General features: G+C 51.8%; 1 protein-coding gene across 3 annotated transcripts in view; it reads right to left on the bottom strand.

Moving 5' to 3' along the window:
- Positions 1–951: 951 nt before the first annotated feature.
- prom2 (prominin 2) overlaps positions 952–19,443 on the bottom strand; it is a 238,101-nt gene continuing 219,609 nt past the window's right edge. For 2 of the 3 annotated variants that reach the window (XM_085994192.1, XM_085994190.1), the window contains exons 20-25: positions 17,411–17,491; positions 15,351–15,419; positions 9,860–9,949; positions 7,472–7,584; positions 4,400–4,423; positions 952–2,429 (exon numbers count right to left, since the gene is read on the bottom strand). In XM_085994192.1, the coding sequence (XP_085850318.1) occupies positions 2,411–2,429; positions 4,400–4,423; positions 7,472–7,584; positions 9,860–9,949; positions 15,351–15,419; positions 17,411–17,491 (396 nt within the window). In that variant the 3' untranslated portion in view covers positions 952–2,410. The remainder of the gene's footprint in view (positions 2,430–4,399; positions 4,424–7,471; positions 7,585–9,859; positions 9,950–15,350; positions 15,420–17,410; positions 17,492–19,443) is intronic. The other variant, XM_085994191.1, reaches the window with a different exon arrangement.

Below are 19,443 nucleotides of genomic sequence, written 5' to 3'. Positions count from 1 at the left end.
CAACCCGCATTAGCTGTCATGGCAACTTCACACTACAGCACTTGTGCCTGCACGGTGCCAGTAACTTCGTTTTCTCCCCTCCTCCTCTGGCACTGACTCTTGCGGATAGATGGGCTCCAGCACCTCGCCGTGGTGACCAATCTTGGTCGAATTTTCTCTGTCCTCACCCAAGGCTTCTGAGACCAATTACAAGTAAGCCTCACCCATCACCCCTCCTCCACCCCCACCCCCCCGCCCATCTGCGGTTGACTAATTCAGCTTTCCCGACCCGTCTGGCTTAGGACTGCAGCAGGGAATTCGCTCGCTCGCTGAAACCATCAGCGCAGCTCTGTGTTATACACTAAAAAAAAATCTAATAGGTAACACCTGAAAGGGTGGTCGAGGCAGAGACCCTCACCACATTTAAAAAGTACTTGGATATGCACTTGAAGTGTTGTAACCTACAGGGCTACGGACCGAGAGCCGGAAAGTGGGATTAGGCTGGATCGCTCTTTTTCTGCCCCGCACGGACAAGATGGGCCGAATGGCCTCCTTCTGTGCCGTAAATTTCTATGATTCTACGATACGCAATAAATTTGCAGCCAATGACTGGCACTGCCTCTGTGCTCCAATCATCTCACTGTACTCAGTGTGCAAATGTTGGGAGTTAACTTGCAAGGCACATAACTGACGTAAGAAAACTACTAGGCACTTGGTCTAAGCGTTAAACAAAGCTTTAATCAACTGTTTTACAACATGGAGGTCTCGTTGTGTCCTTCACTAGTTCCTGTTAAGAATGTCCTGCGCAAGCTGAGCCCGTGCCCGAGTATTTATACTCTCCCTGGACAGCGCCACCCGCAGGCCGCTCAGTATTATTTCATAAGTCTTTCTTTCATGAATGACTGATTCATGTCAGTAACCATGGCGACACCAACCCTTTGGCACAGCTAACAGAAGCAAAGAGAAATCAGATACAGTAACAAAAAAAATTGCACAATTTTATTTATTTTCCGTTTCATTTTGCGTCATTGGCATCAGATCAGTTATGACACCAACCCATTGATTAAAAGAGTGTCTTGTATTTATACAGCATCTTTAACATAGTAAAACGTCCCAAGGCACTTCACAGGGGCGATTATCAAACAGAAAATTGGCACCGAGCCACATAAGGGGATATTACGACAAAGAGGTCGGTTTTAAGGATCGTCTTAAAGGAGGAAAGAGGTAGAGAGGTTTAGGGAGGGAATTCCAGAGCTTAGGGCCCAGGCAGCTGAAGGCACGGCCGCCAATGGTGGAGCGATTAACATCGGGGATGCTCAAGAGGCCAGAATTGGAGGAGCGCAGAGATCTCGGAGGGTTGTAAGGCTGGAGGAGGTTACAGAGAGAGGGAGGGGGCGAGGCCATGAAGGGATTTGTACGTGAGGATGAGAATTTTAAAATCGAGGCGTTGCCAGACCGGGAGCCAGTGTAGGTCAGCGAGCACAGGGGGTGATGGGTGAACAGGACTCGGTGCGAGTTCGGACACGGGGCAGCAGAGTTTTGGATGAGCTCAAGTTGATGGAGGGTGGAAGGTGAGAGCACGGACAGGCGACCATTGGAATAGTGGGGTCTGGAGTTGGCAGAGACGCGTGAGATTACGGAGGTGCAAGTAGGCAGTCTTGGTGATGGGAGAGGATATGAGGTTGGAAGCTCACCTCAGTCAAGTAGGATGGCAAGGTTGTGAACAGTCTGAGAACCGAAGACAATGGCTTTGGTCTTCTCAGTGTTTAATTGGAGAACATTTCTGCTCAACCTGGACTGGCTGTTGAACGAGCAGTCTGAAAATACTGAGACCGTGGAGGGGTCGAGAGAAGTGGTGGTGAGGTAGAGGCTGGGTGTCGTCAGCGTACATGTGGAAACTGACACTGTGTTTTCGGATGATGTCGCCGAGGGGCAGCATGTAGATGCGAAATAGGGGGGGCCAAGGGTAGATCCTTGGGAGACCCCAGAGGTAACGATGTGGGAGTGGGAAGAGAAGCCGTGGCAGGAGATTCTCTGGCTACGACTGGATAAATAGGAATGGAACCAGGCGAGTGCAGTCCCACCCAGCTGGACGACGGTGCAGAGGCGTTGGAGGAGGATCGTGTGGTCAACCATGTCAAACCTGACTGGAGGGGATTCAAACATGGAATTGCAGGAAAGATGGGCATGGATTTGGGAGGCGACAACACGTTCAAGAACTGTGTTGTACATTTGTACAAAACTTCAATCAAATCACACACTGTAATTTCAGTTCACTGCACTTTGGCAAATCTTCTCCGCTACCAAAAGCAAAAGGAGACGGCAACAACGTCATTGGCTGATTGATTATTGTCCACAGAGAGCGGTCAGTGAGAGCCGGGATCTTCGGAATCTCGATATAATCCCAATGTCTGGCTCCAGAAAGGCTGAATTATTTATGCATGTTTCTCCTAAATCAAAGCAGAGATAATGTTTACTTATTTATCTCCCCCTCTGCTCACCAATTGTCTCCCTTTCCCCCCTCCTTTCCTGCTCTGAGGGTGTTCCGTTCATAAGGTAAACAGTTCCATAAACATCAGTAACCCTCCCAGTACATCGCCCCCAAATGGCTACCCATGTGTGAGTGGTGGAACAGGCTCGAGGAGCTGAATGGCCCCTATCCCCGTTCCTATGAATGTTGGTAAGCTCTTTACCGTTGGGGCATCACACGCAAGCCCAATTCCTTCTTTGCCCGATGTCCATGTATGGCCACTTTCCAACAGGGCTCCTTGATGACCATCAGGAGCAGGAAGCCTAGCTGAGTACCAGGGGTACCGCTAGTGCAGGGGTTATGTTACCCGCCTGGACTATCTGGTCTAATAATGCGGAGAACATGAGTTCAAACCCCATCATGGCAGTTTGAGAATTTGAATTCTGTTTTAAAAAGCTGGGATCATTAAAAGTGACCATGAAGCTGTGGGATTATCATAAAAACCCAACTGGTTCACTGACGTCCTTTAGGGAAGGAAGCCTGCTGTTCTTACCCGGTCTGGGCCTATACGTGACTCCAGTCCCACACCAACATGGCCCAGCAAGCCACTCAGTTGTTCCTGGCTTTTGTTGAACTGCAGGATGACTTTGACTCGCTCAGTCTGCGCACCCACCTCACCACCCAGACTGTGGCCCCGTAAACCCGCCATCCCATTCCGTCACCGTAAACCATAGACTTTGACCCCCTCCCGCCACCCCACATCGGCCCCCTGACACCCCCTGAGCCTGTGGTGAATTCTCAGGGTCGGGATAGTTGAATTTCACGGGCGGGCACTATTGCCACTATCAGTGCAGCGGCGGTGTGGGCTGGGAGGGGGTGGGGGAGGGAGGGGGAGGAGGAGAGGGGAGGGAGGGGGGGAGGGGAGTGGGAGGGGAGGGGGGAGGGGAGAGTGTGGGGGGAGGGAGGGGGAGGGGAGGGGGAGGAGGTGGGTGGAGAGGGGAGGGGGTGGGGGAGGGGAGGGGGAGGGGGTGGGGAGGGGAGTGGGAGGGGGAGGGGAGGGGAGAGTGTGGGGGGAGGGAGGGGGAGGGGAGGGGGAGGAGGTGGGTGGAGAGGGGAGGGGGTGGGGGAGGGGAGGTGGAGGGGAAGGGGAGGGGAGGGAGAGGGGAGGGGGTGGGGGAGGGGAGGGGAGTGGGAGGAGAGGGGGGTGGAGGGGGAGGGGAGTGGAGGGGGAGGGGAGGGGAACCAGCGCCATTGGCTGGCCGCTGGGTCGAGTGGGGGCCAGGCCCAGCTGAAGAGAAACCTGTCCGCTGAAAAGAACCATTTGTAAGGAAAATTTGATTGTGCCCCACGTCCATCACTGGCCGGCCCTGTACACACGCAGGGCCCGCAGTACGTTGGTATCCAGGAGAGGTGGGACTGGGTGGGGAATTCCACCCAATAGCATCATCCCAGCAGTCTCGTCTCTTTCTCTTACCTCAAAAGCAAAGGGGGGGCAGACAGGAGAACCGAATAACCCTCCCCCACCCCCACCTCAGGTGCATCCAAAAAGGGATTGGCGACAGGTCAAGAACAAGGGGACATAATCTTAAAATTAGAGCCAGGCCGTTCAGGGGTGATGTCAGGAAGCACTTCTTCACACAAAGGCTGGTGGAAATCTGGAACTCTCTCCCCCAAAAAGCTGGGGGTCAATGTGAGCTTTCAAGACTGAGATTGATGGATGGTTGTTGGTTAAGGGATATGGAGCGAAGGCGGGAAAGTGGAGTTGAGGTGCAAATCAGCCGTGATCCAGTTGGATGGCCCGAACAGGCTCGAGGGGCCGAATGGCCTACCCCCATTCCTATGTTGTGCCCCAATTTCCACCCCACCCGCTACAAGAATGCTCCCAGTGCTCCTAAGAGCCGGAGGGAAATCGAGGCCCAGCAATCTCAGTCAATCATCTGTTCTACTTACATCTCAAACTGAGAGTTGCCGTTCCTGAAACAATAAAGAAAAGATGAGTGAGTGTTGCACACGGGAACACGGTCATTGAGCTCAAATCTGTCGAGGACACAAAACTCCAGTCCAAGCACGGCAGCAGGCAAAAAAATCATCACTTCAAGATAGCAGTGGGGTCGGGAAGATTTTATTTGTACTTCACGCTGTTTTTCTCGAAGGTTATCTTTGTACATGCTGCTATCGCGGGTCTGAAAGATTCCTGCTCCTTTTTCCAAATTGTCAGTTGGAATGATTTGCTTCTTCACCCAATAGTTTGACACTAAGGGCTGAATTTTGCCGGCGCTCAGAGGGCAGGTTCGGAGGTGGGTCAGCTGTCAAAATAGCAAAGATTGACAGCGGGTAGGGAACCCGCTGTCAACCCGCCTCCACGCGAGTCTCCCCGGTGTCGGGTCTGTCGGCGCTGGTTTGTGCATTCCACCTCAGAAACCGTGAAGCCAAACGCCAGCTGAAAGTAACCTGGTGTGGAGCAACACTGACGCATTGCGAGCACCCTATCTACTTAGGAGTCACCCTTGACCGATGCCTCACCTTCAAGAACCACATCGAGAAGACAAAGGCAAAAGTGAGCGCACGAAACAACATCCTGAATAAGCTCACTAACACAAGATGGGGAGCAAGCCCGAAAACATTGCGAACCAGTGCACTTGCTCTTTGCTATTCCACTGCCGAATACGCCTGCCCTGCATGGGAAAGGTCTACTCATGCCAAGAAGATGGATGCCGTTCTGAATGCAAGCTGCCGATTTATCACAGGTTGCTTAAAACCAACAAACACCAACAGCCTATATATCCTGGCGGGTATCGCTCCCCCTGATATAAGAAAAACGGTAGCCAGCAAGAAAGAGCGACTCCGTCAAACATCAGATGAGAGACACCCTCTGCATTGTCATACACCTACACCCAGCCACCTAAAGTCAAGGAAGAGCTTCATGAACAGTGTTGTTCCATTACAATCAACCTCATCTGAAGCCCGCATCACCTTGTGGAAAGACCGGCTCGCCAGTCTTGAACAACTCCCAGCGATGGAAATTTTACCTGATGAAAGCCTTCCTCCAGGAGCTAATTGCAACTGGGCAACCTGGAAGTGCCTTAACAGACTTAGGACCGGTGTAGGTTGCTCAAAGGTGTCACTGAGCAAATGGGGATATCCAACCAGCCCGACAACTTGTGAATGTGGAACTGAGGCACAGACTATGCAACATCTCCTGCAATGCCCATCGTTAGAGGAACCCTGCACTGTTGCAGATCTTGCCGAATCCAACAACAAGGCGCAAAAATGTGTCCAGTTCTGGCTGGGCTATGTATAGACTGTCCGTGGACATGATAAGAAGAAGCATGTCGTGAGTGGATTCAGCATTGAATTATCTTATGACCCGACAGCTGCCAAAGTTGTATAAAAGATCCCATGTTACAGCTGTTCACTTTCAAAGCTCAGAAACTGTTGGTTACTGCATTTGGAAAACATATTGAGCTTTCTGCAGCTTGCAAGTATTTGGAGCCAAATCTCTATCCAGTGCCACCTCATTGGAGCAACCTCTCTCACCATTGACAGATCGCTTCTGTCATCTCAACCTCACCTGCCATCTATTCCATCAGCATCGGTGCCCTTGAAAATATCTCACCTTGGTCCTCAGAATCCCATCAAGATCAGCCCCAACACCAGCAGCACCAACAACAACAACAGCCTTCTCTGCAATCACCTGATGCTGCACAGGACACAGGGCATCAGCACCTGACCACATCGCTGCCTGGGACGCCAGGGATGGCCTCACCATGGCCAGATTTACTTCACTTGATGCTGTACACTCGGACTGCCACATGATACGCCAGGTTGGCACCACCCCACACCAACACCACAAAGCATCCCGACAATGCCAAAGCTATTCCTTTCACACTCATCACCATTGTGGGGGGTACCATTATGTCTCACCATTCACTGCAACTCACTAAGCCACTTCCAAAGGTGCACACAAATCTGTCCAAGAACGCAAAGTGCTGAAAATAAAGGTTGCAATGTTTGACAGCACATTACCAGAAACTTCACATCAACATTGGCTAAAACACCCAAGTACGTATCAAATGACGTCATCAGACCCGCTTCCTTTTAATTGGTCAGGAACCTCGCAGGGCTGGCTTAACAACCCCTATTAATGTAAAATCACTTGGAGAGAGCGGGCTGCAGTCGGCAGCGGGCTGGGACTGCGACACCGACCCCGGCCGCCCCGGACCCGCCTCGGTTGGCGAAATCGCGGCCTAACCATATAGATGACTAAACCGTTTGGGGTTCAAGGTCAAATCAGGCAATAAGGCGCTATTGAAAAATAACTTGTAAAACTTGTTACTTTTTGTTGCAAATTTTCTTTCCTTTTGCCTGTTCCCTTAATGTTTTGACTTCCTGCCGTGATACATTGTTGGACGAAGGTTCACTAGATTGATTCCTGGGATGAGAGGGTTGACCTATGTGGAGAGATTGTGTAGACTGGGCCGATATTCTCTGGAGTTTAGAAGAATGAGAGGTGATCTCATTGAAACGTACAAAATTCTTACAGGGCTTGACAGGGTAGATACAGGGAGGATGTTTCCCCCTGGCTGGAGAGTCTAGAACCAGGGGGCACAGTCTCAGAATAAGGGGTCGGCCATTTAGGACTGAGATGAGGAGACAGTTCTTTGTGAATCTTTGGAATTCTCTACCCCAGAGGGCTGTGGAGGCTCAGTCGTTGAGTATATTCAAGACAGAGATCGATAGATTTTTGGATATTGAGGGAATCAAGGGATATGGGGATCGGGCGGGAAAGTGGAGTTGAGGTCGAAGATCAGCCATGATCTTATTGAGTGGGGGAGCAGGCTCGAGGGGCCGAATGGCCGACTCCTGCTCCTATTTCTTATGTTCTTTGTACAACAGTGACTACACTTCAAAAGTACTGCATTGGCTGTAAAGGGCTTTGGGACTTAGGGAAAGGCTCTGTATAAATGCAAGTTTTCCTTTCTATGTCAATCATTTTGTAACCCCGGGTCCATCTTAACTTACTCGTACACGTCTGAAGTTGTCATGCGTCGATAGAATTTGGCCAGCTTCACCGCGAGTATGATGCTTGGAATGAGGAATATGGTGCTCCAGCCCAGGCTAAACCAGAAAGCGTTCTGTGAGAGACAGATACATATCATTACTCCTCCACTCTATTTTACCAATACTACTGTGGACAGGGCACCTGCAAACTTTCCTTTTCTTGTTCCTCCTGAGCGCCAACTACACGGTTCAGCACACGCTTCCTCCTCCACGCACACTCACTGTCTGGAAATGAAGACTCAAGAGAGTTTGGGGAGAGGCGGAGAGGAGGAGGGGTTTAGGGAGAGTGTTCCAGGGAGAGGAGGAGGGGTTTAGGGAGAGAGTTCCAGGGAGAGGAGGAGGGGTTTAGGGAGAGAGTTCCGGGGAGAGGAGGAGGGGTTTAGGGAGAGCGTTCCAGGGAGAGGAGGAGAGGAGGAGGGGTTTAGGGAGAGAGTTCCAGGGAGAGGAGGAGGGGTTTAGGGATAGAGTTCCAGGGAGAGGAGAAGGGGTTTAGGGATAGAGTTCCAGGGAGAGGCGGAGAGGAGTTGGGGTTTAGGGAGAGAGTTCCGGGAAGAGGAGTTGGGGTTTAGGGAGAGAGTTCCGGGGAGAGGAGGAGGGGTTTAGGGAGAGAGTTCCGGGAAGAGGAGTTGGGGTTTAGGGAGAGAGTTCCGGGGGGAGGCGGAGAGGAGTTGGGGTTTAGGGAGAGAGTTCCGGGAAGAGGAGTTGGGGTTTAGGGAGAGAGTTCCGGGGAGAGGAGGAGGGGTTTAGGGAGAGAGTTCCGGGAAGAGGAGCTGGGGTTTAGGGAGAGAGTTCCGGGAAGAGGAGTTGCAGTTTAGGGAGAGAATTCCGGGAAGAGGAGCTGGGGTTTAGGGAGAGAGTTCCGGGAAGAGGAGCTGGGGTTTAGGGAGAGAGTTTGAGTAGGACGAGCAGCTGGAGGCTCCGCCACCAATGGTGGGGTGACAGGAGCGGGGGTACACACAAGGCTCGAGTGTGGGGACCAGAGGGTGGGAGGTGGGGGCGCGGGGTACGTACATAAGACTCAAGGAGATGTGTTGAGATGGGATGGAGTGAGCCCATGAAGGGATGCATTGGGGAGCACGGAGCCAGTGCACATCAGTGAGGGCCTGGTGCAGGGCAGGATTTAGGTGGCTGAGTTTTGGAGTTTCTGGAGGAAGTGAGGCCATCAAGGAGTGGGTTAGCGTCGAGTCCGGAGGTGGCATGGCTGTGGGTCTCGGCAACAGGAGGGCTGAGGGAGGGGCAGAGGCGGGCAATGTTGAAGAGGTGGAATGAAGCAGTGGTGAATAGAATGTGGGGCTTTTAGCTTCATTCAGTCGGGCAGGGCACTGAGGTTTCACGAGGCTCTGCTCCGGGCTGAATCAGTGCGGGAGGGAACAGGGCCAATGGCAAGAGAGCAGAGTTTGTGGTGGTGGGTGACAATGATGGCATCAGACTTCCCATTATCCAGGGGAGGAAGTGGTGCTTAATTCATGACTTGATGGTGAACAGGCAGTCGTGGAGTGGAGCACTGTGGGGGAGAGGTAAAGCTGGGTGCCATAAGTTAAATATAGGGGCTTTACTCTGTACCCAGCTTTTAATCTCAGGGTGTTTGATGCCGACAGTGAGAGTCCAAAATAAGCAAAGTGCCCTTTGCCACCTAGAGGGAAGAGGTTAACACATTCGGTGCAGCCTAGAGCTGAATCTGACCCTCACCCTCCAACCTGACCCTCGCCCCCTACCTCTACACTGTCCCATCAAACACTCCCAGGGCAGGTACAGCACGGGCTAGATACAGAGTAAAGCTCCCCTACACTGTCTCATCAAACGCTCCCAGGGCAGGCACAGCATGGGTTAGATACAGAGTAAAGCTCCCTCTACACTGTCCCATCAAACACACCCGGGGCAGGTACAGCACGGGTTAGATACAGTGTAAAGCTCCCTCTACACTGTCCCATCAAACACTCCCAGGGCAGGTACAGCACGGGCTAGATACAGAGTAAAGCTCCCTCTGCACTGTCCCATCAAACACTCCCAGGGCAGGTACAGCACGGGTTAGATACAGAGTAAAGCTCCCTCTACACTGTCCCATCAAACACTCGCAGGGCAGGTCCAGCACGGGTTAGATACAGAGTAAAGCTCCCTCTACACTGTCCCATCAAACACTCGCAGGGCAGGTCCAGCACGGGTTGTGAAATGTTCAGACTAGTAGCAGATAAAGGATATTTTCTCCCCATTGCTTGAGATTTAATCCAAGGTCCTACTAAAGACGGTACAGAGGAAACTAAGCCCGATCAATCCTGCCCTTCCCCCTGTTCCTGCCCCTCCTCCTAATCCTGCCCCTCCCCCTTGTCCTGCCACTATTGCCTTTCTTACCAATGAGTCCAGAAGGTAAGAGCAACTGATGGTTGCCACAGAATCCAGGGCATCTGCTGCTGGCTTGCACCGAGCCACTTTCTCCGTAATCTGAAAAAAAACATCTTTCACTCAAGCAGCAAGAATCTGACCGAGTCTGTATCATCCTCAATAAACAATCGTCCACAATTAAAACCAAGGCCTAGAAATTCACTAGCCTTAGTGCCGCTTTTGAGGCGCTAGAGGGACTAGCGCCAGAGTTATGGCCAGTTCAAAAATTCCCTGGGGCCCTAAAGCGGCGTTGCACCGGTAGCGCTGCGCCGGCACCGATGACGTCATCGGTGTGCGCAGCGTCCCGGTTGCCATGCCGACGGGCCCCAGCGCCGAAATTCAGTTGCGGCCGCCTCGCCAGTGGCAGCCGCAACTAAGACTCTGGCAACAGAGTCCAACATGTGTTTGCGCCGGCGCATTAAAGGCCCCGCGGCGGCCGGCCGCTTTCCCGCCGGCCACCTGCCTGCAGCTCCCTCCCCGGACTTCTCCCCGCACCCCCCCTGGAACAGATGCAAGCCCGGCACTTGTCCGAGGTGCCGGGCTCATTTTTGAAGAGATTTGCGCGGGCCGCGGCCGGGTGCAGGCAGCTCCTCCTTAACGGAAGGAGGAGGCCTGCACTTCCCGAGCCTGCCGCACCGCAGCGGGCGCCGCAGCGCCGGAATAGCGCCGCAATGCGGCGCGTTGCGCCAGTTTTCAGGCGCTAAAACCCTTCAGTAGCGCCGGCAGCCGTTTGGGCGTGGCGCTACTGAATTTTTGGCGCGCGCAAAGGGACTTAGCGCCGGCGCTAACTTCCGGCGCTAAAGCCCTGGCGCAGCGCAAACTCAATTTCTAGGCCCAACAGTCTAAAGAATTTCACACAATTTCTCTGTAACTCACTCCCAGACTCCCATCACTCGGTGTAACTCACTCACAGACTCCCATCACTCGGAGTAACTCATTCCCAGACTCCCATCACTCGGAGTAACTCACTCCCAGACTCCCATCACTGGGAGTAACTCATTCCCAGACTCCCATCACTCGGTGTAACTCACTCTCAGACTCCCATCACTCGGTGTAACTCACTCCCAGACTCCCATCACTCGGAGTAACTCACTCCCAGGCTCCCATCACTCGGTGTAACTCACTCTCAGACTCCCATCACTCGGTGTAACTCACTCCCAGACTCCCATCACTCGGTGTAACTCACTCCCAGACTCCCATCACTGGGAGTAACTCATTCCCAGACTCCCATCACTCGGAGTAACTCACTCCCAGACTCCCATCACTCGGTGTAACTCACTCCCAGACTCCCATCACTGGGAGTAACTCACTCCCAGACTCCCATCACTCGGAGTAGCTCACTTTCAGACTCCATCTCTCGGAGTAACTCACTCCCAGGCTCCCATCACTCGGAGTAACTCACTCCCAGACTCCCATCACTCGGAGTATCTCACTCCCCGACTCCCATCACTGGGAGTAACTCACTCCCAGACTCCCATCACTCGGAGTAACTCACTCCCAGACTCTCATCACTCGGAGTAACTCATGCCCAGCCTCCCATCACTTGGAGTAACTCACTCCCAGACTCCCATCACTCGGAGTAACTCACTCCCAGACTCCCATCACTGGGAGTAACTCACTCCCAGACTCTCATCACTCGGAGTAACTCACTCCCAGACTCCCATCACTCGGAGTAACTCACTCCCAGACTCCCATCACTCGGAGTAACTCACTCCCAGACTCTCATCACTCGGAGTAACTCACTCCCATACTCCCATCACTCGGAGTAACTCACTCCCAGACTCCCATCACTCGGAGTAACTCACTCCCAGACTTCCATCACTGGGCGTAACTCACTCCCAGACTCTCATCACTCGGAGTAACTCACTCCCAGACTCCCATCACTCGGAGTAACTCACTCCCAGACTCCCATCACTCGGAGTAACTCACTCCCAGACTCCCATCACTCGGAGTAACTCACTCCCAGACTCCCATCACTGGGAGTAACTCACTCCCAGACTCCATCACTCAGTGTAACTCACTCCCAGACTCCCATCACTCGGAGTAACTCACTCTCAGACTCCCATCACTGGGAGTAACTCACTCCCAGACTCCCATCACTCGGTGTAACTCACTCTCAGACTCCCATCACTCGGAGTAACTCACTCCCGGACTCCCATCACTCAGAGTAACTCACTCCCAGACTCCCATCACTCGGTGTAACTCACTCTCAGACTCCCATCACTCGGTGTAACTCACTCCCAGACTCCCATCACTCGGAGTAACTCACTCCCAGGCTCCCATCACTCGGTGTAACTCACTCTCAGACTCACATCACTCGGTGTAACTCACTCCCAGACTCCCATCACTCGGTGTAACTCACTCCCAGACTCCCATCACTGGGAGTAACTCATTCCCAGACTCCCATCACTCGGAGTAACTCACTCCCAGACTCCCATCACTCGGTGTAACTCACTCCCAGACTCCCATCACTGGGAGTAACTCACTCCCAGACTCCCATCACTCGGAGTAGCTCACTTTCAGACTCCATCTCTCGGAGTAACTCACTCCCAGGCTCCCATCACTCGGAGTAACTCACTCCCAGACTCCCATCACTCGGAGTAACTCACTCCCAGACTCCCATCACTCGGAGTATCTCACTCCCCGACTCCCATCACTGGGAGTAACTCACTCCCAGACTCCCATCACTCGGAGTAACTCACTCCCAGACTCTCATCACTCGGTGTAACTCATGCCCAGCCTCCCATCACTTGGAGTAACTCACTCCCAGACTCCCATCACTCGGAGTAACTCACTCCCAGACTCCCATCACTGGGAGTAACTCACTCCCAGACTCTCATCACTCGGAGTAACTCACTCCCAGACTCCCATCACTCGGAGTAACTCACTCCCAGACTCCCATCACTCGGAGTAACTCACTCCCAGACTCCCATCACTCGGAGTATCTCACTCCCAGACTCCCATCACTGGGAGTAACTCACTCCCAGACTCCCATCACTCGGAGTAACTCACTCCCAGACTCTCATCACTCGGAGTAACTCATGCCCAGCCTCCCATCACTTGGAGTAACTCACTCCCAGACTCCCATCACTCGGAGTAACTCACTCCCAGACTCCCATCACTGGGAGTAACTCACTCCCAGACTCTCATCACTCGGAGTAACTCACTCCCAGACTCCCATCACTCAGAGTAACTCACTCCCAGACTCCCATCACTCGGAGTAACTCACTCCCAGACTCTCATCACTCGGAGTAACTCACTCCCATACTCCCATCACTCGGAGTAACTCACTCCCAGACTCCCATCACTCGGAGTAACTCACTCCCAGACTTCCATCACTGGGCGTAACTCACTCCCAGACTCTCATCACTCGGAGTAACTCACTCCCAGACTCCCATCACTCGGAGTAACTCACTCCCAGACTCCCATCACTCGGAGTAACTCACTCCCAGACTCCCATCACTCGGAGTAACTCACTCCCAGACTCCCATCACTGGGAGTAACTCACTCCCAGACTCCATCACTCAGTGTAACTCACTCCCAGACTCCCATCACTCGGAGTAACTCACTCTCAGACTCCCATCACTGGGAGTAACTCACTCCCAGACTCCCATCACTCGGTGTAACTCACTCTCAGACTCCCATCACTCGGAGTAACTCACTCCCGGACTCCCATCACTCAGAGTAACTCACTCCCAGACTCCTATCACTCGGAGTATCTCACTCTCAGACTCCCATCACTCGGAGTAACTCACTCCCAGACTCCCATCACTCGGTGTAACTCACTCTCAGACTCCCATCACTGGGAGTAACTCACTCTCAGACTCCCATCACTCGGTGTAACTCACTCTCAGACTCCCATCACTCGGAGTAACTCACTCCCAGACTCCCATCACTGGGAGTAACTCACTCCCAGACTCCCATCACTCGGTGTAACTCACTCTCAGACTCCCATCACTCAGAGTAACTCACTCCCAGACTTCCATCACTGGGAGTAACTCACTCCCAGACTCCCATCACTCGGTGTAACTCACTCTCAGACTCCCATCACTCGGAGTAACTCACTCCCAGACTCCCATCACTGGGAGTAACTCACTCCCAGACTCCATCACCCGGTGTAACTCACTCCCAGACTCCCATCACTCGGAGTAACTCACTCCCAGACTCCCATCACTGGGAGTAACTCACTCCCAGACTCCATCACTCGGTGTAACTCACTCTCAGACTCCCATCACTGGGAGTAACTCACTCTCAGACTCCCATCACTCGGAGTAACTCACTCCCAGACTCATCACTCGGAGTAACTCACTCCCAGACTCACATCACTCGGAGTAACTCACTCCCAGACTCACATCACTTGTAGTAACTCACTCTCAGACTCCCATCACTCGGAGTAACTCACTCCCAGACTCCATCATTCGGAGTAACTCACTCCCAGACTCCATCACTCGGAGTAACTCACTCTCAGATTCCCATCACTCGGAGTAACTCACTCCCAGACTCCATCACTCGGAGTAACTCACTCTCAGACTCCCATTACTCGGAGTTACTCACTCCCAGACTCCATCACTTGGAGTAACTCACTCCCAGACTCCATCACTCGGAGTAACTCACTCCCAGACTCCCATCACTCGGTTTAACTCACTCCCAGACTCCATCACTCGGAGTAACTCACTCTCAGACTCCCATCACTGGGAGTAACTCACTCCCAGACTCCATCACCCGGTGTAACTCACTCCCAGACTCCCATCACTCGGAGTAACTCACTCCCAGACTCCCATCACTGGGAGTAACTCACTCCCAGACTCCATCACTCGGTGTAACTCACTCTCAGACTCCCATCACTGGGAGTAACTCACTCTCAGACTCCCATCACTCGGAGTAACTCACTCCCAGACTCATCACTCGGAGTAACTCACTCCCAGACTCACATCACTCGGAGTAACTCACTCCCAGACTCACATCACTTGTAGTAACTCACTCTCAGACTCCCATCACTCGGAGTAACTCACTCCCAGACTCCATCATTCGGAGTAACTCACTCCCAGACTCCATCACTCGGAGTAACTCACTCTCAGATTCCCATCACTCGGAGTAACTCACTCCCAGACTCCATCACTCGGAGTAACTCACTCTCAGACTCCCATTACTCGGAGTTACTCACTCCCAGACTCCATCACTTGGAGTAACTCACTCCCAGACTCCATCACTCGGAGTAACTCACTCCCAGACTCCCATCACTCGGTTTAACTCACTCCCAGACTCCATCACTCGGAGTAACTCACTCTCAGACTCCCATCGCTCGGAGTAACTCACTCTCAGATAGCTGTACTCTTCGTTTCTCACTCCTAGGTGTCTACTGTCTCATGTTAGGGTTAAACATTCTGCTCAGTGACACAGTGCAGCTGTGCTATGTATTCCTCACCGTAAAGACTGGAATTGCTGTCAGTATTTGCCTTACCGTTGCCTTGCTCCACTTCACATATCCACTGAAGTAATCGAGCTGACAATCCAGAAAAATCTTGGATTCCTGTCACGATGAAAAGTATGGTAGTCTCACATTTATTTTTGTAAACTAAAAAGAGTATTTTAGCTTGTACTTGAAAAGAGATTAGTTCAGCAGCCACTCAAGCCCAGGATGTGGTTAGTAGTTGGGGGACAGGGACTGGGTTTGTCTGCAAACCTTCTGTGGTACAAAGGAGGTCACAATCCTGCAGTTCAATATCTGCAGTGGTGCAGGATTTATACACAAGGAAGATAACTTGGTGTACAGCGCGGTGGGTCAACGCTCCGCACTGTGCAGTACTGAGCATGTCAGGTAGAGCCGCAAGTTCCTAGGTTCAATGACGTCACGTTTCTGAGCCGTACTGAGCAGGGTAGTCACCCGCAATCCGTGCGGAGTTAGCGCATCTGAGCCAGGGCAACAACTGGCCTCAGCACCCCTGGCCCAGGGAGTTGGAACATGACCAGCTCGGGTTCCTGCCAGCACTAAATGGGGTAGATTTTCATCTTCATCTCTCCCAGTTTTGCATGCCAAGAGCAGCATGTTGGGATTTGTCTGTGATACGTGCTCCTGGGGTGCCATGTTCCGCATCGGGAGCAATAACCCACTATCTGGGCTCACCACCTGAATCCCGAAAGCCTCGCCGCCAAGTTGTGACAGTGTCAGCGAGTCTAGCCATCTGCCCTTGACATTCAACGGTGTTACCATCACCAAAACCCCCACCATCAACATCCTGGGGGTCACCATTGACCAGAAACTTAACTGGACCAGCCACATAAATACTGTGGCAACAAGAGCAGGTCAGAGGCTGGGTATTCTGCAGCGAGTGGCTCACCTCCTGACTCCCCAAAGCCTTTCCACCATCAACAAGGCACAAGTCAGGAGTGTGATGGGAATACTCTCCACTTGCCTGGATGAGTGCAGCTCCAACAACACTCAAGCAGCTTGACACCATCCAGAACAAAGCAGCCCGCTTGATTGGCACCCCATCCAGCACCTTAAACATTCACTCCCTCCACCACCGGCGCACCGCGGCTGCAGTGTGTACCATCTACAAGATGCACTGCAGCAACTCGCCAAGGCTTCTTCAGCAGCACCTCCCAAACCCGCAACCTCTACCACCTAGAAGGACAAGGGCAGCAGGCGCATGGGAACACCACCACCTCCAAGTTCCCCTCCGAGTCACACACCATCCTGACTTGGACATAGATCACAGTTGCTTCATCTTAGAAATATGGAATAACAAAGAAATTAGTTTTAATTAACACAAGGATGAAAATGTGCAGCACCATGTCTGTCTGCTCTCTGAAGGCCTTCCATTCTCCTGGGTCTCTGAACATGAATAATGCATTGGCACAGCCCTGTAACCTGAATACCCCTTCAATAACCATCCAGATTATCATTCACGTGGTCTGTCATTCACTTATTGCTTTCTGCAGTTACGCTGAGTGAAATCTGAACTCTGCAAACCCTATCAGGTGCTATAACATGTATTAAAGGGCCGGAAAATTTCAGGAAGGGATGGATGGTTTGAAGGTTTCCTCTCGTTCTGGGGACTCTGCGATATGGAGCAGTGTGCTTGACATTGTTCAGTCACCTCCGGGATCTGCGAATCCAGATGACGCACACAAGTCGAAAGTTCACTGTCTCTGTTGGGTCACACACTGCCCTTTCACCTGTGGGGTCAGGGTTCAAAACCCACCCAGACAAAGGGAATGAAGGACTCCTCTCTGTGTGACGGAGGGGTGCTGGATGGTGCGGTGGGTCAGACACTGCCCTTTCACCTGTAGGTCAATCCAGCCGACACAGACAAGCTGAAGATTTCCTGTTTACGCCCAAATCTGAGCTTGTGTGGGACGATGCAGTGTGATCCTGTGTCAGAGCAATCCACGGATTATGCTTTGGTCTGCATCGCACTTTTACAAACATTTCAAAGACAAAATTAATTTGCCCTCAATAGACACGTATAATCAAAGACCATTTCTGGAATCTCCCACAAACCCTTGTGTGATACTCACACTTTTAATCATGTCCGGAGCATTCGTGTGGAGCATAGTCTGGACGGATTCTATGTTCGATAAAGTACTGTTTACGTTTACCTAGAAAAGCATGTTAAACCGCAATCGGTGTAAGTAACAAAATCACTGTATATAACGCAGTCACTGTATATAACGCAGTCACTGTATATAACGCAGTCAGTGCATATAACGCAGTCAGTGCATATAACGCAGTCAGTGCATAACGCAGTCACTGTATATAACGCAGTCACTGTATGTAATGCAGTCAGTGCATATAACGCAGTCAGTGCATATAACGCAGTCACTGTATATAACGCAGTCACTGTATATAACGCAGTCAGTGTATATAACGCAGTCACTGTATATATCGCAGTCAGTGTGTATAATGCAGTCTGTGTGTATAACGCAGTCACTGTATATAACGCAGTCACTGTATATAACGCAGTCACTGTATGTAACGCAGTCAGTGTATATAACGCAGTCACTGTATATAACGCAGTCAGTGTATATAACGCAGTCTGTGTGTATAACGCAGTCTGTGTGTATAACGCAGTCAGTGTGTATAACGCAGTCAATGTATGTAACGCAGTCAGTGTATATAACGCAGTCAGTGTGTATAACAGTCACTGTATATAACGCAGTCACTGTATGTAACGCAATCAGTGTATATAACGCAATCAGTGTGTATAATGCAGTCGCTGTATATAACGCAGTCACTGTATATAACGCAGTCAGTGTATATAAAGCAGTCAGTGTATATAATGCAGTCAGTCTATATTTCGCAGTCACTGTATATAACGCAGTCAGTGTATATAACGCAGTCAGTGTATATAATGCAGTCAGTGTATATTTCGCAGTCACTGTATATAACGCAGTCAGTGTATATAATGCAGTCAGTGTGTATAACGCAGTCAGTGTATATAACGCAGTCAGTGTGTATAACGCAGTCAGTGTATATAACGCAGTCAGTGTGTATAACGCAGTCAGTGTACATAACGCAGTCACTGTATATAATGTAGTCAGTGTATATTTCGCAGTCACGTATATAACGCAGTCACTGTATATAACGCAGTCAGTGTATATAACGCAGTCACTGTATATAACGCAGTGTATAACGCGATCAGTTAAAGGGGAGGGGCCACTGCGCACTCTGCAGGGCCTCCGACAGCCCACATTAGGTTACCAGGGCGGCTTGGTGCCATGGCAGCAGCCTGGCGTCGAGATGCGGTGCCGGGCTGCGCAATGGCGGCCAGGATCACGCCACGGCAAACTACAGAGGGCCGACCTGGAGGTCGGCCAAATAAAGTAAATGGCGGCGCGGGTCACATCCGCACCTCCCCTTTAAATACCGCCCCGCGAGGGGAGGTCAGCCCGGCTTGCGACCTGCGACCTGTGAGACTGGCGCCGGTACCGCCCGCAACAGCCTCGCGGGACCTAGCCAAATTTCTGCCGCGGGGCAGTAAGGGGACGCAACGCACAGCGATGGCATCACCGGCGGCACAGCGGGCCGGAATGCTACCGGCGGGGGTGCGGCACTATCGGGTCGCGCGTCAGTAACGTCCTGCTGAATTTCCCGGGATGCGCTTTTTCCGCCCCCTTCTAAACCGGGCGATAAACCCTTCGCGTCCTGTTAGCGCTCCACAGAGGCATTAACGGCAGGTGCAAAGGAGCCGAATTTCTAGCCCACAGTCTTTATGGCTAATGTGTATAAAACAGTCAACCTATACACAACAACAACTTGCATTTATACAGCACCTCTAAAATAGAAAAACATCCCAAGGCGCCTCACAGAGGCACAATCAGACAGTAATGGACACTGTAACTGTTAGCAGGAATATCCCATGTGACTCCTGAGCTCCCTCAGTGAAAGCCCTCTGTTAAAGCTATAGGCCCTATTGCATCTTGACCGAACAGTAATGAATAGAGGAGACGGAATGTACCTTTTACTATTTACTGAGTAAATGGGTGGACATTACAGCACATTGTCTGCATGGCAGAACCCGAAACTGAAAGTGAAAGACAAAGTAAAACCG

The sequence above is a fragment of the Somniosus microcephalus genome, chromosome 8, assembly GCF_052327205.1.
Source record: "Somniosus microcephalus isolate GS21.2 chromosome 8, FLI_Smic_1.0, whole genome shotgun sequence".
Lineage (NCBI taxonomy): Eukaryota > Metazoa > Chordata > Chondrichthyes > Squaliformes > Somniosidae > Somniosus > Somniosus microcephalus.
The sequence above is the reverse complement of the archived record's forward strand: the minus strand, read 5'-3'. Positions and strand labels throughout refer to the sequence as shown.